The 26778-nt window shown below is 41.2% G+C and overlaps 3 protein-coding genes across 6 annotated transcripts in view; 2 read left to right on the forward strand and 1 right to left on the reverse strand.

Annotated features, from left to right (window-relative positions):
* Window positions 1-2391: 2391 nt before the first annotated feature.
* mrto4 (MRT4 homolog, ribosome maturation factor) lies at window positions 2392-4665 on the forward strand. The gene is made up of 8 exons (XM_030419175.1): window positions 2392-2510; window positions 2758-2816; window positions 2924-3027; window positions 3179-3260; window positions 3354-3421; window positions 3510-3661; window positions 3882-3958; window positions 4053-4665. Exons 1-8 carry the CDS (start codon window positions 2483-2485, stop codon window positions 4197-4199), a joined length of 717 nt encoding a protein of 238 aa, XP_030275035.1. The 5' UTR covers window positions 2392-2482; the 3' UTR covers window positions 4200-4665.
* On the reverse strand, window positions 4589-9837 carry akr7a3 (aldo-keto reductase family 7, member A3 (aflatoxin aldehyde reductase)). Of its 2 annotated transcripts, none has more exons than XM_030419174.1 (7): window positions 9511-9837; window positions 7058-7245; window positions 6795-6899; window positions 6366-6462; window positions 5811-5910; window positions 5552-5681; window positions 4589-5014 (listed from the first exon to the last, which is right to left on the reverse strand). In XM_030419174.1, the coding sequence occupies exons 1-7, from the start codon at window positions 9788-9790 to the stop codon at window positions 4853-4855; spliced, it is 1062 nt and encodes a 353-aa protein (XP_030275034.1). In that variant the 5' UTR covers window positions 9791-9837; the 3' UTR covers window positions 4589-4852. The 2 variants fall into 2 exon arrangements, with proteins under 2 accessions (XP_030275034.1, XP_030275033.1); XM_030419173.1 differs by lacking the exon at window positions 9511-9837 and adding an exon at window positions 7832-8321.
* megf6b (multiple EGF-like-domains 6b) overlaps window positions 9379-26778 on the forward strand; it is a 72467-nt gene continuing 55067 nt past the window's right edge. The window contains exons 1-4 of one of the 3 annotated variants that reach the window (XM_030419160.1): window positions 9379-9471; window positions 15531-15665; window positions 16951-17060; window positions 26059-26163. In XM_030419160.1, the coding sequence (XP_030275020.1) occupies window positions 15604-15665; window positions 16951-17060; window positions 26059-26163 (277 nt within the window). In that variant the 5' untranslated portion in view covers window positions 9379-9471; window positions 15531-15603. Of the gene's footprint in view, window positions 9472-9774; window positions 9857-13635; window positions 14086-15530; window positions 15666-16950; window positions 17061-26058; window positions 26164-26778 lie in introns of those variants that run through there. The other 2 variants (XM_030419159.1, XM_030419158.1) reach the window with 2 other exon arrangements.

Consider the following 26778-nt stretch of genomic DNA (forward strand, 5'->3'; position numbering starts at 1 on the left):
AACAATACAACACAATATGCGTGTGCTTGTGGCCTGAGCCCACCATTAAGTTTTAGTCTTGGCACTCTAAGGGAAAGAGTTCTGGCACCCTTGATATGAGGGTTTGTGAATACTTTACTTGAGTTTTTCAGTATTTTTCATATATATTTTTTAGAAATCTATTTAAAGAGGTAGGCCAAAACAAAATAAAGAACACGGTCTTCAGCTATTAATAGATCAGTTTTGAGCACATATGTTTTCCTTCACTTAACAGTAGAAAAATACAAACTTATACATCTATTAAGTTTCTTCTGGGCATCATTTCAAAGAACATGTCTGAATTTGCCCAGACTTGTTTTTCTGCCAGACTGCATCCACTACAAGAGAAAGGATGGGGAGAAATGAGAGTGTGCATCGAATATCAATTTAGTTAATAGGTGAGTCACTGTCAGGGGGTGCAGCACAAAATTCTGGACCGTGTACAGAGACAAATTTCTCTGTAGTCCCTTCCATGCATGCATCCTCAACTGGACACCATGTATACTCGAGCTGTCTCTGGAGAAAAATAATATCTGACACAGAGAGTTGCAATGGAACGGTGGACGATCCGCCGACTGCACCTTCACTGATGTGACATCATGCGGTACAAAACAATCCTCTCTAAGTGTGCTGATCCGTGTGTGTGGTTGCTTGTGAATCATTTGTTCGCTGCAAGTGTTCATGTTTTCCTCAGCAGATGCATTGAGACACATTTACATTGGACGTTTCTTAACACTGACTAATCGTCTTCTTACTTCTGACAATAGACTTCAGGTTCAGTCCTCCTTTCCCCTCCTTGTTTTATGGCCCAGGTAATGATTTTTGCCTTGTTTTATTCACAACTGCTACCAGACCATCTGTTTCAGAGCAAAGTGGAAGAAATCATTTTCAGGCAACACACAGCTTGTGAAATGTAATCTTATCCTAAATACTAATTTAAAGTTGGCTATGGGTTTGGTGGAGCTTTGGTAACAGCTGCATGGGGAAATTCCCCCTGATATTCGTGACGGAACATGTGACAAATTTAGATCACTAAATACATTTGGGTTTAAAGTCGATGCGATATGTGTGTTTAAGCTTTAAAGTTATTTTTGGCCTGAGGTTTAAGTTGGATGATTTGAGTCACAGCTAAAAAGTTATTCTGTCTGCATGTCGGGAATACCTGCAACACAAAATGTCTGCATTCCTTTGCACACTAAGTGTGTCTTTTTGTAATCTTCACTGAACTCTTTGATTCTGTGAGACATCTGATGATAACCAAAGTGTTATGTTATCTTCTTTTACTTAATATTGAGGCCGTGTGTGCTTATGTATCACCCCTATTTTTTGTCCGGAACTTGAAAGCTTTCGCATATCACGTGTTGCAGCAGTTTTTCTGGAAACATTGTTATCAGAACCAGGCAAAATAAGTGATGTAACTGAATGCAACCACTGAAAGTGATATAACTCGCTGGCTCATGCCATGCTTACTCACAGGAGGGTAAGAGGGGCAAATGTCTTGGGCCTCCCCTCCCTCCTGCCAATATTTTGCAAATGTACCCAAATTGGTCTTTAGACATATCTTTATGATATTAGTAGAACATGTGTGAGGAGAATCAACATTTAAAATTGGACTTAAAAGGGCCACTCCAACAAGGGCCCAAAATACACCTACAAATGGAGTGTATGGTGAGGTTGTATTTTTGTGGGTGATGTCACTGTACTTGCATGTTGTTGCTTTGGCTCTGGGGCCTCCTAATGGTTTAATCCGTCCATGATCTCATTTTTTTGCCAGACAGATGATCTTCACCCTGTCAGTAAGGTTACACAAAAAAACGTGAAATTAATCTTTGACAACTCAGCAAGACACCGAAAAATGTTGCTTTTTATTAAAATGATTACTAAAATATCATAATATGCAACTTGATCAAGCGGTGTGCGCCTGAAATCCAATATTCGATCCGTATACACATAGACACATATATATATATATATATATATATATATATATATATACATATATATATATATATATATATATATATATATATATATATATATATATATATATATATATATATATATATATATACACACACACACACATATATATATGCGTATTATACATTTTCCCAGCTTTCTGGTAGCACACATACTAGAGTGCCAAATATAATGAAGGGACCCCAACTGAAAACTTTTCTACTGAGCTTGCCCGATTTATATGTGTATTCAAATAGTTTAAAACAACGCCAAAGCTAACACGACTCTTAAATCAATTAACGTATATATTAATATGGGAGCGGCACTTAATTTCTGCATGCCTACAACAGCAATTAATTATCAATACTTTATTTAAAAAGTATTTCTCCCTCCTCCTTTTACCTTTGTGGCCAGGCACCGCATGGTCACCTTCACCAAACAGAAACATTTGGGGTCCTTCCACTTCACGTGTGCGTCTGCTGCTCTGCCATCGTGAGAGGGAACCATGCCGAAGTCAAAGAGGGACAAGAAAGGTGAGCAAATACACGTCCAAATTGTTTAATGTACACGCAAATCAAGCGGTTAAACTTTTTAGGTACTTGTTTTACGTTACCGCTGTTGGCGACGACAGAAAAGTAACGTACATTAGCTAACAAGCTCCGGTTAGCTTATAGCAGTTAACATACATGGAGTCCTGTAACAGCCACTGTTAACTGACATCACTTAAACTCCTAACTAATGATTATGGATTGTTGACTTTTTCTTAATTTTTTTCTCTAGTTTCGTTAACGAAAACGGCCAAGAAAGGTCTGGAGTTAAAACAGAAATTGATCGAAGAGGTGAGTGTTGTCTGCTCTGCTGTCAGCTGTAGCTATATGCTAGCTAGAGTTAGCTGAAGCTGTTGTCATGTTTGACACTGAATCCTCCACCTGTTTTGTCATTTTAGTTACGGAAATGTGTGGACACCTACAGAAACTTGTTCATATTCTCTGTGGCAAATATGAGGAATAACAAGTTGAAAGACATCAGGACAGCGTGGAAACACAGCAGGTAAAGACACCAAGCAGCTTGTTGGGTTGACATAGCTGTTAATTTAAAGGGGGTATTTCTCAGTTTTTTTCTACATTGATGTCAGTGTACCCACCGTGAGGAGTACCACAGCCTGTGAAAACAGATGTAACCTGTCTTCTTTTTTTAACAGATTCTTCTTTGGCAAAAATAAAGTCATGATGGTTGCCTTGGGTAAAGGACAAACAGACGAATACAAAGATAATTTGCATAAGGTAGGCGAGATCTCATGTGTGGTGTCAAAACAGAAAATATAATGAAGTTTTTTAAAGACTTGTAATGTTTATTGACTTTTTGATAATATGCAGGTCACCAAGTATCTACGAGGAGAAGTAGGAGTACTATTCACAAATAAAACAAAGGATGAAGTACAAGAGTAAGTGAAGAGTCTTTAAGGTGTCATCGTTGCGGTAATTCTCTAAATACTGTCCATCATTTGACAAAATGGTTTTGTCTCCCTGCAGGTATTTCAGTCATTTCAAAGAGATGGATTATGCGCGGGCAGGCAACCAGGCGCAGGCGGACATAACTCTGGATGAGGGACCCCTGGAACAGTTTCCTCACTCAATGGAGCCCCAGTTGAGGCAACTGGGACTTCCCACTGCTCTCAAGAAGGGTAAGATTACGATAGAAGGCTGGCATTTATACTACATATTTCTTTTGTCAACAAATGTCATGTGACAACCAACTCTGACTTTTTGACTTCCCATTACTTTGTTCTTAAGATCGAAACGCAGACAACAATTGTTGTTAGAATGGGCTTCCTCTTTTAAAGATCACATCAAATGTATATGACATGATCACATGATCACATTTTGTATAATCTGTTATGAAAGGCGTGGTGACACTGCTGAAGGACCATGAAGTCTGTAAGGAGGGAGATGTGCTGACTCCTGAGCAAGCTCGTATTCTGGTGAGTTCATTACTTTTCTAATTGCAGAAAATTTCAAGTGATATATTTTGCTGTGTTGAATTTGTTCATATTTGCTCTGTTTTTTCTCCCACAGAAACTCTTTGGCATGGAAATGGCAGAATTCAAGGTGCAGATCAAATGTATGTGGAACTCAGAAACAGGCGAGTTTGAGAACTGTGCCGGTGAGGAAGATCCTATGCAGGATATTGAAGAAGAAGAGGGTGATGATGATGCAGAATGAAACATCTGCAAGAGCTGGAGCTTGTACACATCATTTTGTGTACAGTCATTTTGCCAAGAGGGACTCGTCAATGTTAGAACCATTCATTCTGACTGCCTGTTCAGTCCAAGGAGTCTGTTTATACCTTTTACTTCGGTTTGCTTTTTCAAGAACTTCTGTCCTTCACCTCGAATTTTAGCTTTGGACTGAATTGTTCTTCAGAAAACTGGAGACTGAAGTCAGGGGACTAAATGAGGTCTTACATGTTATCCTGTTGATGCTGCTCGATTTGTCAACCTGATGACAAAAAGTTTTGTATTGAAGTTATTTGCCTTTCTGCCAAAAACAATGTGTTAAACCAACCCATTCAATTCATTTTGTGTGTAAAGAAAAACATTTTGTTTATTTGGGAAAATTAGTTTTCATTTTAATGTAACAGTTTAATTAAGGCAGACTTCCGAAAAAGTACCTTTTTCAACTGAAAAAATATCTTGTGTTTTCATTTATACATTGACAACAAACTGCTCTCATGATTAATGCATACCGTTCTCCAGTCCAAAAAGTTGTGATATGAGGTAAAAAGTACAAGTAATGAAAAACTAAGGGAAAGGGCCTCCAGCAGATCTATTTGCTCTATAAACTTTATTTGATTTGACTGTTGAGATTTTGACTGTTTAGCGGAAGTAGTTTGGACACTCATGGGCAACGAGGTTCCAGGCCTCTTTGAAAGCAGCAACGACTCTCTCCTCCAGTGGTCCCTCTTCTGCAGCAGCCAAGTTCTGCTGAAGTTGCTCCATACTTGACATGCCAATGATGACTCCATCACCGAGCTCACCCTGGAAGAGCAGACAGTTTAATGGTCAAGGAGGAAAATTATGCTGTCAAAATGTTTGAATCAGAATTGCGTTTCAAAGTTAGCATAACATTTTCCAGCTACGACAAGGACACATGGTCTTTGATTCTAAAATTTTAAATCCAACTGACCACACCTTTTCAGATGGTAAAAGTAAGGATATTTTGTATTAACATAAAATAATTTTCAGCTGCAGGACTAGTTGTCAGTTGCATCATAAAATGTACTTGGTGATGTGAACTGAAAATTGATACAGTACTGAACAAAATGTTAAAATTCTTTGAAAACTAAATGCTTGAGGATAAAAGCATATTATTTGAAGGCCTGTTTTAGTTCACATCTTTTTTCAGTGTTAGTGATGACTTTTTGTAATTCTACAGTAGTTTATCAATCTAAATAGGGTGCCAAGGCAAGATAAAAGCAATATTCCGCTGACTCCACTCATGTTGTACAGTGTAATCTCCCCAAGATAATGACAACACATGTCATCCCACTAGAGCTGTCCAAACAGTGTAGGTACCTGAAGTTGGGAGTGGTGATACATCCACCGCATAGCAGCAGAAGTCATGGTGGGTTTCTCTGAGCCGTACACCGCCTCCAATGACTTTATAACCAAATCTATCGCCTGGAATTGGCTCTCCTTCCAGTATCTGACATAGAAGAAGAAGGAACCTCAAGGTATTTTTGTGCATGGTTGGAGTTGATAAAAAAGTGTATACATGCAGAAAGAAAAAAAACTCAAGTGTTAAAACAAATGGAGTTGACAGCGGATTTCTAACCTGTTCCGGTATGCTGCAGCCCAGCTGTTGCCAAAGAAACGTCCTTCAGGCTGGGAACCATCTTTGTCTTGGTAGTGGTACTTTCCAGTCAAAAGGCCACCTGCAGAACAGTAGTAATTTCAGAATTCAAGCCCAAATCTGTAGTTTGAATGCTTATGAACTCAATATGAATCTTTTTCAGTCTGTATTTGGAGAAAAAAAATACTATTGAGACAAGACTAAGTTATCCAGCCATGGTAAGAAGCTCTGTGAGGCTGTTTTGAGCTACGGTAAATGCTAACACCAGTGTGCAAACACCTTCATTCTAGAGATATATACAGTATACTGTTTACCATGTTCACCATAAAGTTTGGATGCTAATATTTGTTAGTAAGCACTACACATATGGTGCAGTTGAGGCTGATGGGAAAGTTTTTCAAACACTAGTATCGGACAAATTCCAACTTTGACCTGTTATGGCACTTGATGAAAAGTAAGAGAACTAGAATTTACTTTTAAATTGGAAATGTCTCAAATGGCAACTGCAGGGCACACTACAGAAGAAGATATACAGACCTGCTAGAGGATTGTACGCGTAGAATCTCATCCCGTAGTATCTCAGACATGGCAGCAACTCTGTCTCAACCTGTCTTGTGGTGGCATTGTACATTCCCTGTGACAGTTCAAACAGTTCTTAGTTAATGTAAAAGTGAGAGAAAAGTCAGAAAAGAAGCAAGTTTCTCTACACTATAATAGGAAGGTTAACTTATTAGAAAAAAAAAAAAACTACTGTGTTCTGTGATATGCAACTGCACAAAAGTTTTATCAGCTTGCTCTGACAAAAAAATAATTTTTTAGCTCCTTAATGAAGGAGATGTTGACATGAAAAATAAAAGGTCTTTCTAACACATAGCCACTCATAAGGAGGGGTGCAACATGGACATGAATCAGGCATCTGATTTAGTCTGAAGGTGACTGGAGAAGTTATTAGAAGTCCCATAATACCTGATACACAGTGGGAGCGATCCAGTTGTTGTGTCTGCAGATGGTCACGATTTCAGCTACTTCCCATGATGCATAGTTTGACAGAGCAAACTCCTTGAATTTCCCCTGAGGGCCACATTTTAACATGAATGAACAGTTTTATAAAGTACTGTCAAGTAAGCAGATAGTATCTAAACATGCTAAGCACAATATCAATAGATTTAATGATTTATTATTTATAGTGCAGAAATATGTAAGAGACAGTTCTGGAGTCATAACTCTACCTCTTTGTGGAGTTCATTGCAGGCCCTAAGGGTATCCTGGATGGGGTTTTCGTGGTCAGGGGCATGAAGGTAGAAAATGTCCACACAATCAGTCCGCAGCCTCTGAAGAGAGGTTTCCAGCTGTGAGCGCACACTTTCTGGCTTCAGCGTCTTTCCATCCCAGGGATTGGCCTTGGTCGCTATGCTTACTGTCACACAAACACAGTGAAAGTAGTCAGTAACAGGTTGGTTTCAGAAAACACAACTGAGGGTCTTCTTTTTTGCATGAAGGGCTTAGAGGAAAATAAGGTCCCCCAGAACACTGTTGGAAGCTAGAAAGGTGGCAGGGTCTGCCAAATATAAACATAAAGTGAAACAGTATGAACATACAAACAAAGAGAGTTTGTTTAAGCATAACAATTCTCTACTGATTAAAATGTCTCCTCAAAACTACATAGTGCACCTTTAAATCTTACCTTGGTACATATCAAACAGTATTGTTTATTTTTTTATATTGTACACAGTGCCTTGCAAATTGAATTAATAAGTATATTAAATAAATACACCTCAAAACAACAGTTTTATCCGTGAGAAAGTGATCCAAACACAGCTCGCAGCTGGGGACAGTCAGCCGTTAGCTGTGGTCTTATTACCCATAATTCCAAGCTGCTGCCATCCAGCAGGTAGCTCCGTGGTCACTTGACTAGTTAACTTTAATAAAGTCAGTGAAAGGTTAGCAGGCAGAGAGAAGTCAGTGTTTTTGAGTTATTACGAGCATGGCTACTTCTCATATACCTGTTTTGGGGAGGTTCATGCCTCCTATGACCGTCTCTGACTTCCCATCCACGTACATGAAGGCTGTGTCCACCTGGTTGTGCCCCCTGTCCAGGAAAGCCTTCACCATGTCCAGACTCTTCTCGGCGTCAGCTCGACCACCGAACGCCATGGTTCCCAGTATGGACACCGGCCGTTTAGCTGGAGACGACGACATGTTTCGACGAGCCGCACACCTTGGCAAACGTACGAGCACGTCTTTAATATTGTGACTCTGTCTGAGTGTGCACAGTCCTGCTTTTATTACCCACAGCATGCTAAAGTGCAGCAGCGAGCATGCGGGGGGCAGAGGTCGCGTTGGAGGCTGTAGTTAGGGAGCGTCGTAAAGTTACTTAACCGGCTTAAAACGGAGCGTGTGCTAAATTATCTTAAGATCTACAGAACAGATGTTCGTCTTCTTTTCTTGTCTGTAGTTGAAGCAGTGCAAAGTTCAGTATCTGTGACAACTTCCTGTTGTTTTAGACGTGTGTGTTAATATTTATACAAGTCTTTTCGTTGCATCATCTGCAGAGCACTCGTCAGACTAGTGTTGGTCTTATTTTTAACCACAAGGTGTCAGCAGAGCGCCACAAAATATGCTCATTGGGCTTCTCCTGCTTCCTCCATCTATGTGCAGATTAATATTTTACTGTGATTGAGAGACTTAGACTTTCTTTTATTGTCCTTCGAATTTCACTTTACAGTGCAATGGGATCAACATTTCGATTCAACATTTTGAAAAGACAACCCATAAGAGTAGCCTAGATTGATACAACAGTGCGTACACATTTAAACTGGTTGTTTTCGGTGCATCACAAAAGAACCATTCATGTGAGTGTAAAGTGATAAGAAACTGGTTGTAGGGTCCCAATGACAAAACTGAACTGTGGGCCTCTATTAAGCCTCCCCCAAAGTCTCAAAAAGTGCCCCCCATTAAATTCCCCATGACAGGGTTTCCGTCAATTACTGTTATAATTTGATTAAAAACATATTTGTTGAAGTGTATGCACCAAATAACCATAAGAATGACTGTAATGTTAAAACTTGTGTAAGACAGGGGACAAGATTAAATCGTTGATAAAGGCTGCAATATTCAGTTACAAGAAACTTGATATCGCAATAAGTGTACAATACTTGAAACACAAGAAGCTGCAATTATTTGATAACGGTAAAATGTGGGATTAAACAGCATTATAATGAAGTACAGTAATGCTGCTGAGGTGCACTGGCCTGCAAATTCTGATATCAAAAGTCTCCAGAACACTGTTTGAAGCTAGAAAGGTGGCAGGGTCCGCCAAATATAAACAAAGTTAAACAATATGAAATTGTTTTTCTTTAAGGTCAGTTTGTTATTATTAATATTATTATTATTATTGTTGTTTTTAAACATACAGTGTCTTGCGAATTGAACAAATGAATATATGAAATAAATACACCTCAAAACAACAGTTTTATCCGTGAGAAAGTGCTCAAAACACAGTCTGCAGCTGGGGACAGTCAGCCGTTGGTTGTGGTTGATTACCCATAATTCCAAGCTGCTGTCACCCAGCAGGTAGCTCCGTTGACAGCTTGGCTAACTTCAACTTTAATTAACTCAGTGAAAGTTCAGCAGGCAGAGAGAAGTCAGTGTCTTATTAGGAACATAGCTACTTCTGATATACCTGTTTTGGGGAGGTTCATGCCTCCTATGAACGTCTCTGCCTTCCCGTCCGCGTACATGAAGGCTGTGTTCAGGTGTTTGTGCCCCCTGTCCAGGAAAGCCTTCACGATGTCCAGGCTCTGCTCGGCATCAATTCGACCACCGAACTGATTAGTTCCCAGTAAGGACACCGGCCGTTTAGCTGGAGACGACGACATATTTCGACGAGCTAAACACACCTCGGCAAAAGTAATATGGCGGGTGGATAGTGCCACGGTAATCATACCCGCCATACCCGCCATAGACGGTTACTCTGTCGCAGGTGCAAGTCGTCGTTGATAAGTACGTCGCCAGGGGGACGTACTTTGGTGAGGACGTACTTTGTAGAGGACATACTTAGTGACGACGTGTGTTTCAGACGTACATAGTTATGGCGGGTGGATAGTGCCAAGTAGTAGGGTGTATATTTTGTTAGTAATTCTAACATATGCCGTTGTCACGTCGCCGTCGATACACGTCTTTCAATGCACTCGCCGTGAGGTCGCCGCCGGTCTCTCATCTGCTGTCCCATTCACTCCCATTCAAAAATCCACACGGTCAGGCGGTGACGGAAGGGGAGGTTGCTCCTCCGTCTCCTGGTAATCCTTGCATTGGCACTATCCACCCGCCATAAAGTAGCCTACGAGCACTGTTGTGACTGTGTGCACAGTCCTGCTTTTATAACCCACAGCATGTTTAAGTACAGCAGCGAGCAGTAAGGAAGCTTTCGTCGTTAAGTTACTTAAACGTGTTAATATTTGTCCAGAAACCTATTAGTGGGTAGGCTTTACATTTCTACTGGGGGGCACAACGATCCCACTGCCCTGAAGCAGCAGAAAGTGACTGCGCTATAGACCAACAGAAGAGCCAGTGTAAAGTGAAAGTCTGTTTCCTGTTATTTTACATTTTCACGCACATAACAATGTCACTGGGACAAATATCGTGGCACATTTAGTCAGCAAAACTGAAAGCTGTAGCTATTAGGGGTGGGCAGATCGATCCAAATATCGATAGTATCGATACCAAGGTGAGTATTGGTATCGGATCGATACCAGCGTGATGAGATCGATATTTTTGTTGTAGTTTCTCTTCTATAAATTCAGCAAATCACTTGTATTTCTTCCCAGAGTTTGTGTGAGCGCAGCGCTCCTCTTCACCTCTCTCACTCCACTCACTCAGGTTCACTGTAACTGTAACTCAAAAATATATACTTATATTAAGATATATAACCTACCTCAAGAATATAATAACCCTTTTGTGTATCTGTTGAAGGAACATTAGTATTCCTATTTAGGCTACATGCAGGTTAGAGATTTGATATGTTAAATAAAGTACAAAATCATTAATTGATCAGGAATTTTCAAGTAAAAAGTATCGGTACCGGTATTGTATCGGCAATACTGGCCCTGTATTTACTTGGTATCGGATCGATACCAAAATTTGCAGTATCGCCCACCCCTAGCAGCTATAAAGTCTCATCATGTCTGGCGCGTGTTAGGCTTCCACGTGGTTTCTGCCGCCGGAGGATCGCTGCAGGTCAACTGTCAATAATATCTCGCTCATTAAGGATATATTTCTCCCACACAGCCCTCTTCCTCCTTCTCCTCAGTTAAATAACAAACTGCTGTAAGACAGAGCGTGTGCTGAACTGTCACCGCCACATGCTGTTATTTTAAACGTGTTAACATTTGTTCAAGTCTTTTCGTTGCATGTCAGACTGCGTGCAGTTCTTATTTTTTTAACCATAAGGTGTCAGCAGATCACCACAAAATAGGTAAACTTTAGGTGTAAGTTAAATTTGTAGTGTTGTCGAAAAAACTTATTTATTAGTACAGGGGTACATTGAAACAATAGTGCATACACATTTAATTTGGAATTAATTAATTAGGAATCATTCAAGTAGGCGTGTGTTAACATGTTGGGTTGGGTTACAGGGCCCCATGAGAAAATTGAGCTGTGGTCCTCGAATAAGGCCCCCCCCCCATACGCGTCATGTAACCACAACATTGGCAGTAATATTAAACTCAGTTTTGACTAAGGGCACCTGTTTAAGACAGGGCATCAGGATTAAGTCAGTTCATGTTGTGTTTTGATGAGGGCTGCACAATTAATTGTAAAATAATCAAAATGCAATATATAAGTATATAAGTGTAATATCCAAATCGCAAGAACCTGCAATTATTTGATAAAAGTAAGATGTGTGACCAAAACGCATTAGAAAGAAGTAACACGATGTTAGAAAACATGTTTGTATGGTACAGACCCGAACAAATGTCACATTTTGATTTTGACCATTTTCTTTTGAATTAAGATGAATATTGTGATGCAAAAATTATTATTCCCACCAACTGCTAATCATGTCATAATGATGATTTAGTTTCACCATATTGTGCAGTCTTACCAAAAAAAGAAATAGAGCAAAGCTTTTGCACACCTGTGGATGGACTGGTTCGCAAAGGAGAAGACCAAGCTTGTGCAAAATCCGAGCAAATGAAACAAAATTAAGGTAAAAAGACCAGACAATAACCTGATGAAGGTCTGTGACATTATTATATTTTCCTGATTGCAGGTGGAGAGGACAGTGTGCTGGAGATGTTTGTTCTAATTTTACAGAACAAATAAATTAAATAATTAAATTATCACAATAAACCTGCCACACAGACAACCTTAGGGGCCCCAGAGGAGATTACTAAAATTATATTTGGGTAACTAAAACTACTTTGTCACCATTATGGAAAAATTGCGTCTTTGGATAAAGGCACCTGCAGGATCTGTAGTGCAAGGCTGGATGACCAATGGGCAAAGTGAGCTGGGCAACTGCCCTGGTTTTGCCATATGTCAGCTGACAATTGCAAATACGTGCATGCATTATGAACAAAGAATTGTATTAATCTTCATATTTCTTGTCATTTGTTTTAGAAATCTTTGTTGATGTCTTGTGTAACTGTTAGTTAGTGTGGTTGTGCTACCTTTTATAGTGTCTACTGGTTGGCATCTGGGGTTATAACGAAGCTGCCATGTGTTGTCTGTTATGCATCCTGATGAGTACCAGGGGCCAACAGGGTACAAAGTATGTAATACACAGAGGGTTGGAGGTGAATAAAAGGACCAAAACAGCAGATTTGTGCGTGGGGGGCATCCAAAAGGTTCTAAGGTGCACTATGTAGTTTTGGAGAAGAAATTGTAATCAGAAGAGAAAGATCTTCAATTATTGATTATCACGCCTAAACAAACTGTCTTCTTTGGAATAAAAACAAACAGTGGACCTTATTTTCTTACCAGAACAGCTTGTTTGAGCTTGTTTTATCACCTCATTAAAATGCAAAATATTACAATTCTCAGTTTGAATTTCTTTTCCAAAACTTCAAAGTGTCCCTTTAATCCAGCATAACATGGAAATAACAAAAAACAGGCTCTGTGCTCAGAAATAAACAAATCGCTTTGATTATCATGAGACATTTGTTGTCTTGTTCCGACAACCTCTACCTTCAATGAGCTCTGACGTGTCTGAGGGCCGCTGATCTAATTCAAACAGCATGCAGGACGGCTCTCTGCTCCCCTCGGAAGGTTGCACGGTGACCCGCGACTTTTTCGGGTCATGAACACACATGCGCGCAATGAAAGCTTTGTTTGGAGAGCAGCAGCAACGGCTGACCCTTTGACCGAAACCATCAGCTGTTTGCCCTGCAGATTGACCACTGGCTGCTACAGACACCAGCACCAACCTCCTCTGCTGCTTATCGGGTGATCGTATATCACTCAGTTTTGTCTTCTTCCCCGAGTTGTTTCTGACGTTTGAATCTCTCCTGGTAGAGATGCGTCAGGGCTCCGTGCACACGGAGATTGCTCTCCGTGTGTGTTCATTTATTTTCATCTCCACGTGCGTTGTTTTCATCAATACGCGCTCATGCAACTAAATGAGCACCATATTTTGGGGGAAAAAGTCATTATGTAACATACAGTACAGAACCTGAAGTAACATATACAAGCTCCAAAGTCCCGTTTGTGTCCAAGTTTCTGTTTGTGTGTGCACTTTGCCGACTGCAGGGTGCCCCGTGAGTGTGTCTGAAGCCCTGAATAACAAATGGCACTCCTCCTCTCCAACGCCCCCCCCTCCGCGCCAACATTACCAAGTCAATGGAGAGGAGGAAGAAAGCGCTCAGCCTCCGCCGGCTTTTTCCCGTCAGTCCAACATCTGCAGTGACGAAGCGAAGGTGAGCCGGTGCAAGGATTGAGGAGGGAAGAAACACACCGCCTGTGATGGCAGCGCCACTTCGGGACAGTGTTGATCATCTCCACGCTGAAGATCCTCTACGCGCCTCTTAAGTTGATCCCCGTTGACCCCACGGATTCTTTTTTTTTTTCCATTAAGTTACCTATTAGTTAAAACATGTTTTTGATGTTCGAACTGCACAGTTATGGTCGTGAATGAGTTTGCGCGTAATTCCGATCCGAGAAGAAGAAACATGGATGGTTTTATTTTAACTTTTTTCCTATTATTTATTAAAGAGACGCACGCGTTGCGTTATGGGATGGCCAACAATCTCCAACCTTATATGTGAGTAAGCTTTTTCTCCTATTTGTTGTTTAACTTATACTTTTTGAGTTCAGAGTTTAAATAGATGATTTTCTATAATCGTTATCTTCCCTTAGATGTTTTTATAGCCTCCCATTTTTCCTTCGAAGAACCTGAGCATGTTTAACCCTGTGTCAAAAACAGAAGCTTTAACTCTTGTCAGAGGTGTCAAACAAAAACATCTTGGTGACAGATCTATTTAATAGATGCTGGAAGATTCATCCTGTTGCCCTGTGCTCTTATCATAGTCTTTGTTGGCTCTCCCTGGATAGCATCACTGTAATTTACATGATTATATACCAGCTCCATGTGGATGGTCTGTGCTGCATTCCTGAGTCTGTCAGCGGCTGAAGAGGCAATTATGACAGGTATTCTAAACTCCAAAATGATAAATAAGCAGCTTGAATTATGTGCGATAGGATTGTGTGCGGTTACCTGCTGCCACCAACAAAAATGTCTTTTATATGCACTTATGTGTGCAGCTTGGGATGATAGTGATTACTATTGTTTACAAGATGAGCAGCTGGATGCTGTCTCAAGATTCCTGGTGATCTTCATATGCAGAGCCTTTCTCTCCTGTCCCTGGAGAGTTACCAAAAGAAGAAAATCTTTTCAAGATCATGTTGCACTTTTTTTTTCTGGATGAGGGTCATCCATGCGCTGCAGCACACGGTGTGAGGAGAAGACATCAGTGGCAGGACCGCCTGTGAACCCAGACAGACTTTGTGTTAAGAGGACAAAACATCTCAGTTGAAGGGCTTACCATGTTTTTACCCGGGGGTGGAAATGTTAACTGTCTCCTGTTTCTGCTGACAGTCTCATGCCTACAAGTTGAAACATGTATGTCCAGCGAGAACATTATAAATGTTTCATGTGACATTGTCTGTAAAAGCGCTGCATGTTTTTTGTTTTATGCATCTATGTTAAAAATGTTGTGCGGTGGTAATTCGGTACAGAGATTGCACATCACATGGTTTGTTTCCCAGCAAACCTGGCTCACATGTAAAACATTTAGATCTTGTCTGGTTATGATTTGTGTTTTTTACTTTTTTACATTTGTGATGGAAGATATAAAATCGCCCCCTTTTTATATCCACCTCACCCTCTAGAAGACTTTCAGGTGGCACACATTTTACAGGTAGTATCTTGTAGCTGTGCAGCTCAGCGTTCTGATAGGTGAGGAATTCCCCTTAAGTCTTTAAAAATACCAAAAACCAGACATCATAAGTAGCCCCACAGCTCAGCACAGGTAGCGCCCTCGCAGACATTACATCGCTGACAACTAGAAAATGCCTTATGCAAGCTATGTCCATCTGTCTTGGCTGCAACAGTGCTCATAAATTGCCCTGCTGCCATCCGTACATCTGTAAAAACACCGCGCAACATTTTGACACCTTAAGTATTTTTACCGCTGTTTTTCATTCCAGGCCCAATGTGTGTGTGGAGAGGGAGGTGACGCTGGTCGCCCAGAGGCAGCCGTGTGTGCAGGCCTTCACACGCATGGTTAAAGTGTGGAAGCAGGGCTGTGTGGGGCAGTCATGGTGCATGGGATACGAGAGGAGGTGAGTGATGCACCTCTCCCCACTCTGACTGTGCGTACACAAACACTCCCATCCTCACCTGCAGGGGGTGTTGTGAATTGCTGATTAAGCTCTGGCTGGAGCAAAGCATTAATTAATGGGTTTGTGTTGTCTTTATGAGTCATGCGACTAAAAGAATTTATCAGAAAGGGCATAACTCTTTCATTTAACTCCACCTCCAAACAGGATGAGATCTCACTCCCTGATCTCCTCTTTCCTCTCCCCTCTTCTTCTCCCCGGCTCTTGTTCTGTAATCACAGCTTTGAACCTCTCATACAGTTAAGTGCAAGGTGTAGCCCCACGTCATCGGGGGTTACCAGCTAATTAACACACAGGCGTCTCTGCAGCAAACATTCCTCTGAAGGAGTAATGCTAACATTTTAGCCTAAATCTAAGAGTCAGTTTCAAGAGTTTGTCACTGTGCTGCCCGCGCTCGCTTTCTCCACGTTATTTACCGCGTTACAAAAGTCAAAGGCTTCTTTGAAGGTAGCCAAGGCCACAATTACTCGCTGTAAACAAAACGTGTTTCCACGATGCATAATGACTGTGGAGAAATGAGAGGGGTCCTAAAGTACAGGGATAGGCACCATTCTGTGAAGTAGAGTCTGCCAGTCTCACACTTTAAAATGATGCCTTCAAAGTCTGGGAAAATGTTTGCTCAACATTATGCTTCATGTTACTCAAAGGACTGGGAGTTGTGTGATCAGATTACATGTTTGTTTTTCCTAATCTACTGGTATTCAACCACATGAAACATTAAACATTATATGTGTGCCAAATATTTAACTTGCAGTAGATGCGTTTTTCTCTTTAAACCAGCCCCGTGTGACAAATTCTGGCAAATTACATGTATTAATCACATTTTTATTGGCTATATATAAGTAGATTGTAGCCTCACTGAAAAAACAATACCACCTAGATACAAGTTTGTGGACTATTCTGAAGTTGTTTAACGCTGCTGGACTGTGGATTTCTTTGTGAACTGTCCAAACAATTTAACTTTAACTTTCACTGCCCTTTTTGGCTAACAGAGAGCAACAGTAGCTAATGTCGCTTTAACGTCTCCAGCCTTTTCTCCTAAAGTCCTGTGCTGTTGGTCATTGCTACTCTGAGGAAAACACAAATGATCCAGTTGAACATCCATGAGACATGGTGCAACAAGTCCGCTCCATTGCGGCCCCATGTTGCAACCCACAGTTAGTTTTTAGATTTGTTGTAGAACAGCTACTTCAGACTGTTTTTAACTTAATGTTTGTTATGTCAACAGGACAGCATACTACACTGCATACAGACAAGTTTACAGACAGGATTATCAGACTGTGTACAAGTGTTGCCCTGGATGGTCTCAGCTTAATGGTGAAGCGGGTTGTCTATATCGTAAGTATTAAATTTTTCTACTTTCTATCCTGAAGTAAAAAAAAAAAAAGAATCGCATTTATCTTTTAATCGTTAGGGCATTCTTGTTTCAATGAACTTGTGTTTGCTAAAAGGCAATATTTCTTTTTCTGAATCAGTCAGAGGAAGAGGTGCATCACACCCTTGGCACAGATCTCTGAATAAAAGTTTTTTCCGGGAAAAGGGTCAAAAGGGTCAAGAGGTGCTCTGCCCGTCCAGTCTCCTCAGCAGATGTTATCAGTCAGTGCCATGTCCACAGTGCATGTGTTGTTACAACAGTCCCACAAGGTTTAGAAGTGGACGGTGGGGAAAGAAATCTCAAGTGTTGACAGAGTTTAAGTGTTGACAAATGAGGTTTGCGTTGTTGTATCTTCTTCTGAACTGTGTGTCAAGAAGATTCTTGAGTGCTCTGACCATTTCAGACTGATTTTTAGAATTCACTCATATTTAAAGATAGACAATCTGCTGGGTTATGGTCACATTTTGATCCTTGATAACCTACAGTATGATTGTATAATTTAGTAAACTTGGTAGGCGACAACTGACCTAAAAGCTAGGCAATCAAAAACTGTGCATTTCTCCGCCTATATGTGATGCACTTCGCCAGATGTTTCCAAAGATTGCTCGTGTTTCTGTCCTTGCATGTAAAAAAGACATGCAACCAACTTGTAAACAAGCATTGTCAGCATCAGTTCTAATGAAGTCTTTTTAGGCAAGTCTTGCCACTCAGGCAATTGGCAATGTCCCAGGAGTTATTTTCAGGTAGCAAGACCAGCCCCCTATCTAAATGAATAGGGAGAAAGCCATAACTTGACTTTTGACAGTACATAAAAACTGCATGTATAGAATTACCATTTAAATCGGATAAAATAAAGTGTTTAAAAAGTATGGTCACTTTGCTTCAAAATAAGGTTTAAACTGAGTTTTTCCTCACAGGTTACAGCTCAGTCCAGAGTGCCATGGCATGCTGATGTCATGTCTTGAACAAACGTAATAGTTCAGTGTCTATTGTTTGAATAATCACACATCACTGTAATCCTGTGCAATGGTGTGATATCCTCCTCTTCAATGCCACAAAATCTGTGTTCACCTGATCCTTTCTGCCACCAAATTGTTTGAAACTGTTGTGAATTTCAACTGCACGTTTGCGTCAGTGCAACAACTAGACTTGGTTAATATGTCTCTTGGTTTGGCTGTTAGTAGAATATGTGTCATATAACCACTGGACTGTTCAAAATGCTTTAAGATGTTTGTCTCCTGCCACATAACATCTCTGGTGTTGTGAGGGTCAGAGAGAGGCTGAGAGCTGCCCCTGGCCCCTTGCCAATATGCTTTAGGAAGAGATCTCTCTTCAAGATTGGGAATAGGGGAGCTGAACCAGTAATGCCTAAGTCTATCAATACTATAATCTTTGATAATTTAGCCCTGGTGCCAGTTTGGTACCAGGTTTTGATACTCATCCCTACATCTGGGTGAGGTCATGGCCCTACAGTGCTCCTGTAGTTGACGATAGAAAAGCCTGTCCAGCAGTCAGCTTTTACTTGGCTGGTCATGTACTTAAAGTGTACGGTAAAGCTCCAAATGTCCACATTCCCTGTCCACCCGTGGTCCCATGTTTAAATCTTGGCTCTCATCCACTTAGTCATGCCACTCTTCTCATTCAGAGGTGTGACATGGCGGTGCAGGTCAGAGGATTTGCATTACAGATATGAAAACAGACAAGCCTATCCAGTGTTTACCCTAACCAATCACAGTCAAGGTCCCCAAAACAGCACCCATCAGCTCATGGAGGGGAGACGACCTGCTGATGCACAGAAAAAGAACAAAGAAAAACAAGTATGAATCTCCCCTCTGTAATTCCAGTCAATGGGCCCATGTATGGAGAAGTAGTTCTCTTGGTCACACTGGGGCTGCCAGCAGCTCATCTCCTTGTGGATAGGCTTAGCTTCACACCGCTGAGACCAAGAAGCCTCCTTTGATGGGATTTTACAGCCAGTGATCCAGATCGCATAGCCTGCATACCATCGACAGACCCTTGGCAAAGCCTTCCTGTAAACAGTTTGTCACCATGTTCGCTGGACTGACAAGAAAGTTCCCACTTCTTCGCTCTCGGGGAACCAACTCGTGTCCGTAATTTCCCTCACACCACCAGTACAGGCCCAGCTCTCTGTGGGATCTCCCTCTGATGGGAAGTGGCTGGGATGGGGAGCGGGTGAAGATCTCCTGGATCTGCCTGTCATCGGTGTGTTATTATGGCATCTATGCTCTCTTCAAAGAGCTCTTTGTTTCCAGCGAGAAGGTTACAGTATTAAATTATACAAGGGAGAATTATGCGGTCTGCTCCTCAATGAGTCTGGTTTGTTTTAAAACACGTATAAGAAATGTCTTAAAGAGACATTCCTCAGGACTGCCCAGTGTCTCCCCTCACTTAAGTAGACGGGGGGTTTTGTTTCTCTTTTTTGCTTGACAATGGCGGCTCTCTTCGACGCGAGGCAGGGCTTTTATCTCTGTAACCAAAGACGTGGCAGCGCTTTGAGATGGGACAAACTAATCACCCTTTTCTCTGAGCCATTGAATCAGGATAAAAGGAAGCTCACACCACAATCCTCCCTCTCCTACTCCCGCGCACTTTGCTATGCACTATCTGTACTGTACCTCAGTCAGCACAGTGCAATCTGTGGGGCTGTTTTCAACAGCACCTCCGACATCTCAAAGAAAAAAATCTGCTGTGCAAAATGTACAGCTTTAGCAAATCCTCTGAAATCCCCCAAAAGACGGGAAGATTGTGAAGATGGGAATGCTTTGTGTTGAGATAGTGATTTAGTGTCTGGCCCTGCTGAGGTTTTTCTCTCTCTGTTGTTGTCCCCATTTCTGTGCCTGTGTGTGTTCCCTAATAAAATGCCAGTGTCGGGTAATTAGGCTAATGATTTGTGGTTATTGTGAGTGTAATTGAGGGTCTAATCATGTCGTAGATACAGCACGCACAGCGGCCGGGAAACTGAGTCCTTCCTTTAGATCACCTGTGTGTCCTCTGTACGTATATATATCCACCCATTTTACAGATGTTGACATCCTCTTCTGCAGTCTTGCAGCGAATGTGCTCCCCAGCATTCTTTGCCTAGCATAATTAGTTGCATGTTTGGACTATACCACAGCACAGCAAAAGTCTGGTTATTTTCACATTTTATTCCCTTTTGTTTTCCATATCTTTGTGTTTCAGGCTACTATCATTTAATTAGGACGCTTTGCTAGTTTTCCATTGAGACAATAGCATCAATTGAGAGTTGCTGAGCGGTTTGCAAATAACTGAGTTTTTGAGTTTTTGTTTCCAAGTTCTGATGATTTCCAGCATTATTGCACAAAGTGGAGAGTCAGACTGAAGCCTTTGCAGTTCTTTCACTGCATAAAAATGCTCTGTGCAGAAAGTCAAATTACAGCTCCAAATAAAGTTTTAATTTGATTATTAATTACTCTGCAAATGACTTCTGATTAATCATTTAATCATTAAAATATCAAATAAGTGTAAATAGTTAAGTTTCATTTTCTGTTGTATTTACACTTTACATTTAAGATCTGAAGCCACATCTATACAACATTTTAACAATACACCTTATGACTTCTTGGCTCCTCAAAGGTGACTTTTGTGTGTTTTGTAAAGGCTCCAATTGGCTAAATGACTATCTGGTTCTCCTGAAGGTGAAGAGCTCTTGACTTTGTTGTGGCGACTTCCTCCACTTAAACGTTTGGAGGACCACTCAATCAATGAGTTAAACCTTTTACCTCAGCAAGTAGCCACGGGCCGGGTGAGGATGGACGGGTTAGCTGGGTGTGGAAACGAGCAGCTATGTTGATTGACAGCAACAATAAGCTTTGTGACAGAGCCTGAGGAGCAGGGACAATGGCTCCTCCAGTTTGTCGTCCTCGTTAGCTGCTGAATAGGAACTTGCCCCCTTTCATGGTGGGGAGCAGGCTGGCGAAGGTACCTACATATGAAATAGGCCGAGTAGTCAGAGAAGAGGAAGTGGTCCTCTGTCTACCCATGGGTGGTCTGTGTGTGTGTGTGTGTGTGTGTGTGTGTGTGTGTGTGTGTGTGTGTTGTGAAAGAACTATGTCAGCAGTCATGGGGACTGCATCGTGCAGCTGAACACAAATAGACACAGACCCAGACGCATCCAGAGAAACAGGCAAAAAATCAACCAGCTGAGACCATCACAATACTGCCTCTGGTCACACTGACATGTTCCTTTTGATCTGATGAGTAACGTTCAGCAGAGGTAGTAAGGTGAGCAGAATTGAAGCTACCACATCTTTCAAAGTTTGCGGGACTGTTTTCAAATCTGAGGCTGTGAGCAAACACCAGTTTACTCACAACAACTTGAGGTCTGTTTGAGTCATGATCCTCTAAGTCCTCCCACAAGAAGTAGATCTAAAGGATAACCTGGGTGATAATAGATTTGTGGGGCCAATACTGATATTAGGAAGTAAAAAATGTCAGTATATTGGCCGGTATTCTTGTACGCAGAATATATACATAAACACAATTTCACTGAGAATTGTTATTATTCTAAATCAACCCAGACATCTTTGTGTGCGCAGTATAGATATGAATATAATGAAATCACCCCAAAGCCACCTCATAATGCTAGGATTGACCAAATACCTTGATATCAATATTGCGACAATATTCTAGGGATGACTATTGGTATTGAGTTTATGTAGGTAGGAAATGGCTATCAAGTATTTACATTAAGTACACATTAAAATGGTGTTCAGTCCTTTGACACTGTTTTTTATTTCAATTGGATGGGCAATGAATGAGGCAGTAGACAACTGGCCTGGGCCCATTCAATTTTGCATGGATTACAGAGCCACAACTTGACACTACACATATGTTTCCTGTTTAGTCTGAGTAACATGCATGCTGTTATCATGTGTAATCCTCTGTTACAGTGAGGAGAGTGCTGTGGGCCAAAAACTGAGCTTGTGACATCAAGGGAGGCGTTTTTTTATTCTGTCTACTGTTTGTGACAAGACTACATCTCAATCATCTCTCTATATATGTGTAAATAAGGATGCAAATACATTTCTCTCACAGGAATCTGTGTTATATACTGTACACTTAAAGTCTGATGGAGGGTGCAGCCCATGACCCAGATATTCTGATTGCAGGGTCTCATACTGAGGCATTTTCGCTAAGCATTTTTGTGCCTGCTTTGTCAAAATGACCCAGTGTCTCGTTCAAATGGTGTTTAAAGTCTTTCAAAGGAACCTGTCAGAGATTGCCCTGGTTTTTGCAGAAATTCTTTGAAATGACACATTCCTCTACATAGCTAAACATGATTTGTTGCCTCAAAATACGGTGCTCAGCTCCGTACGCACCAATTATGGCACCAAACGGAGCCCTGAGCGCAGCCCTTTGTGTCTGTGAATTGCCCGAAATGTGGTCTCCCTCTGGGTTACACTCTGGGGGTTACACCAATCGAAGGAGCCTAAACAAACACGGCGCTGCCTCTGTGTCGATGTGGCCATCCCCTTCCGAAGCTGTAAGGGTGACACCTGCTCGTTGGTTTTCAGTTTCTCGGCGCGAGCCGTTGACCGCTGCTCCGTCTGCCTCCTCTTTTTTCTGGCCGCTGCTAATCCTCTCAGAGAAGGTGTCTTTGTAATAGAGCGGAGGCATTACTGCGACAGATGAGAGTGAGTTTTATGCCACGCTGCATGCCACATTAAGAAATTATTTCAGGGAAGATTAAGCAGCGTAAGGGGCTCAGGATGGGGGCTGGCCAAAAATGCCCTGGTTGGCTGCCAACAATCCTGTGTGTCTCACATCTCAGAGGGGGGAATGTACATTCCCCTTGTTGTCGCTTCGCCATGCTGCCCTGAAGTGACTCTGAGAGACATCTGACCTTTTACTTTGTTGCTGGTAATTTAGTTAATTCAAAACATTTTCACCACAATATAGGAATGTCTCATTAATTTGATCTCTCACAGCTGGTGGTAATATAATTGTTCAGAAGAATAAGAGAACTATTTGAATATGTGGAATTAAACCTGGATAGTGTAGCAGTTGCCTTGTAATTGCTAAAGGGGACTCGCATCCACAGTATAGCTGACCAGTGAATAATGCTTTTTCTCTGCACGTCTTCATCTGTAGCTGTCAGCACATCAAGAGTCCCTCACATTGGATAAACACAGAAGTGGGGAAAGCTAAGTAACTGAATGTTGAACTACTGCTGTGTGTCATAGCTCCTGTAGCCACACAGTCGTGAGGAACTGGAAGTCATCAGGGGCAGATTAGTGGCAGTGAGTTGGTCTTCCTGTTGGAGTAGAGTTTCAGTTGCTCCTCAAATTGGGCAAAATGTTGGTCTATTAAGTATTGAGTTCAAGAACATCAGCATGTTAACAATGTGCATCAGTTTAGTGAACCTCTGACGTTTGTTAGGCTTCATTTATAGACGTCATGAAAAAGATACTCTTGATGTCTGTGCGTGTGTGTAGTATGTGTGTGTGTGTGTGTGGGTTATTTGTAGTAGACTCCCTGGATGGTCCAAGTGTTGAGCAGGTGTCTGAGGATGGGGCCAGATGACAGGCGTATGTTTAGGCTGAGCCATGTGAATCTGATGAGAGACGTCTGAAATAACTTGGGCTCAACTGTGATAATTAGAGATCACTTCTTCATGTTTCTTCTCCATTGTCGTAAATGTTATGTAAATCCATCTCACTGATATGATACAGTTGAAGCCAGAGAAAAGATACATTTAGTCAGCTTATATTTCAGTTTACTCAACTGATCAGTTTGAACTCTGTTTAGATTATTTGTAGTGGATATTTGTATGTAAGGAAGGCTGCAACTATTGTTTGTTTCAGTAACTGATTAATAAACCAACAGCCCCATAAACAGAGAAAGGCAACAAATCTTAACATATGACAAAACTACAACAGGCTAATATTTGGCATTTCTTCTTAATAAATTATTCAAAAGTTCATTATCAACTCAGTTATCAAAATTGGTCTCTTCATTTTTTTTTGTTGATTGAATTAATAGCCATTCAACTATTTGCTTTAGCTTTCGATTTAATGGCCATTGTCCTGCAAGAGAAAAATCTTTTTAAAAGCAACAAAAACAGCAACACGAGTTGAGGTCACATGCACATGTTTTACAGTGGGACTGAAATAACTCCTAGTCCAATCTAATACAGTCTGGTGTGTACATGTATTGACACATTTAATCAGAATAGCTGTTTGACATTTTTCAAAAATGATGTATACAACATGCATTCATCTCCCTCAAAAGTCTCTTGAACTCTCCTTGAAGCCTGGGCTGCTAACTCCACGACTAACTGAGCTAACCAATTAACAGCATCTACAGTTTGCAGTAAGGCTACTCTGGTCCCATATTTGTTTGGAGAATTAATTTTAGAGGTGGCCATTTCTCACATATTGAACTTTAAGAGTTTGTACCAGAGACAAACTCTGCTGAGGTCCAGTACATCATGGAAGCCGCCATTATTTGGAAGTGGAGGAACGTGTGTCTCAATGCATTTACGTCAAGACGGAGAGCATGCGGAAAGAATGCAACCAGACAGCTGGTTAAATGTGTTTATAAGATGCAATTTTTCTTTTGATCGGTTTATGAAAAGGTTTAAACAACCCCACTGCAACCCAAATTTTCAAACAAATCAGTTTGGGCCTGTTTATTTTGATTTAGGTGTTTACATGGAGCATTTTATAGTATTTAGTCTGTTAAGATATAATGAGCAGAATATTAGACTCCATCTTAATGTAATCTAACCGGAACTAGGATTAAAGTTCAAATGTGTAGATGGGGCAGGGTGTAATCACAGTTTCTGTTTGAGTAGTCCCGGGCACATTGATACCATCGCTATGACCATATATGGCCAATACATCGCATCAGCGCCTGGTGTGATGATTGGTCATGCTGACTCTAGTTGGATTAGATGGGCTGAAAAATGTGTATCTGGCAGGCCATGCACAGTCAAACTGGGGTTCACAATCATCTGAAGGAAGAAGGATTGGCATTTAAATTCCTCTTGTGATTAGCTGGACTGTGTTTTTTTTCCTCTCCCAGTGTCCACATGGTGCTAGTTGGAAAGAGCAACGATAGATGTCGATCCACTTGACCTGTCATCACTAAGCACTGTACTCTGCTCAGCAGGGTGCAAACAGCATTCCAGGCTTAAACAGCTGTGTTTCACTTCACGGGGATATTAGCAGGGAGACTTCAACACACATGTACTGTACATGCACACACAGTTAATGTGATCGACTGTCCTGATTGATGTAAGCGTATGGAACGTGATGGTACACCTCCTGAGGTGGATTCACATGTTGAGCTTCCTGGTGGCTCACTGTTTATGCGTCCTGGATTCTTTGAATTTCATGTCTTAACGAGCAAGAGCAGTTTGACTCAGAGGGATTTATTGACTCGGGGCCGCTGGCTCAAAGAGATGGATGAGCCACTCTGAACCTGTGGCTCTCTGATTTTATCCCATGACTCATCCATGCACATCTGTATGATCACTGTTTGTGACAATGACCAAAGTTCAGTCAATCAGTCAAGGTCATTCTCAGGTAATATTCTCAAACTGTGAAGGGAAGAGGCCGCTTTCCCTTAAAAGTTGTACAAGCTGTTGCTACCACTCACTTTAAATACTCTGATGATTCAGTGAAAATGGAGTTTAGAAATTTCTTTTGCTTGGCCCAAAGCCTGCCTGTCTTTTCAAATAGAGCCAAGTGGTGGATTCCTCTTACATTGGTTAGTGTGAATGGAGAAACATCAAGGTTCGTCTTTACTCAGGAGTTAACAGGCTGATGATAAGGCTTTGATAGAAAGAGGTCAGTGTTTGAAACTGCAGATGTTGACATCTCGTGACATCAGCCAGGTGTCTCTGCTTCACTTACTGATTTTTTTTTCTGTCTTTCTCTTTATCTATGACCTGTCTGTCCACACGTTCACGTGTAGCCGTGTGTAGCTATGGCGTGTGCTTCAACGGGGGCCAGTGTCGGGAGGGCTCCACCCAGCTTTGTGACTGTCCTGCAGGGTTCAACGGACCAAGCTGCCAGTATGGTGAGTAGCAAAATCCTGACTGTTTTATATTCAGATTCTTATTTCTTTTCTCAGTTTTTAGGCTCCATTTCTTAGTTTTTCCTTCTTCTTCCTTCTACTTCCTTCCCTCCAGTTTTTGGTGTTGGAGTGGAACAATACATTAGAATAAAGAAAAACACTGTCATTTCACCTTTGTTTTTGTTATTGATCAGATTGCATCCATAAAAAATTTCAACATGGTAAAATACAACATATGAAACCTGATATACAAAATCCACAAAAATCAGAACAGCTATTCAAACCATGGCGTCTCAAGAAAAACAACCACATGTCTCCTTCACCATGTTCCTAATGATGCCCTTAAACTCATCAATATATATTAATGTGTCTAATTTTGAAAGTTTTATGGTATGAAAAAGTTTTCCCCAAATCTGTGAATACCCACCTGGAGGAGGGCAGCCACTTGGCATTGAAAACATTCTTTTGTCTACAATTTGTAGAAGATATCTGAAGCTACTCTCAGCATTTTACCCATGCCCATTTTCCACCACTGTCAGTGGATAACTAGCTACGGTAAAAGTATGACTCAAGTCAACTCTCCACAGACTGACTGAAACAGATAGGGGCTTGACATTT

The sequence above is a fragment of the Sparus aurata genome, chromosome 6 (assembly GCF_900880675.1).
Source record: "Sparus aurata chromosome 6, fSpaAur1.1, whole genome shotgun sequence".
In the NCBI taxonomy this organism is placed as follows: Eukaryota; Metazoa; Chordata; class Actinopteri; order Spariformes; family Sparidae; genus Sparus; species Sparus aurata.

What these genes read in the sequence shown, in the direction of transcription:
- mrto4 (XM_030419175.1), top strand. Translation starts at nt 2,483, where the DNA reads ATGCCGAAGTCAAAGAGGGACAAGAAAG. An exon ending in ACAGCGTGGAAACACAGCAG is followed by an intron (nt 3,028 to 3,178) that starts GTAAAGACACCA and finishes TTTTTTTAACAG; the next exon opens with ATTCTTCTTTGGCAAAAATA. An exon ending in TCCCACTGCTCTCAAGAAGG is followed by an intron (nt 3,662 to 3,881) that starts GTAAGATTACGA and finishes CTGTTATGAAAG; the next exon opens with GCGTGGTGACACTGCTGAAG.
- akr7a3 (XM_030419173.1), bottom strand. Translation starts at nt 8,126, where the DNA reads ATGCTGTGGGTAATAAAAGCAGGACTGTGCACACTCAGACAGAGTCAC. An exon ending in CGCGTACAATCCTCTAGCAG is followed by an intron (nt 5,911 to 6,365) that starts GTCTGTATATCT and finishes ACTGTTCTGCAG; the next exon opens with GTGGCCTTTTGACTGGAAAG. An exon ending in GCTGCAGCATACCGGAACAG is followed by an intron (nt 5,682 to 5,810) that starts GTTAGAAATCCG and finishes CTTCTATGTCAG; the next exon opens with ATACTGGAAGGAGAGCCAAT.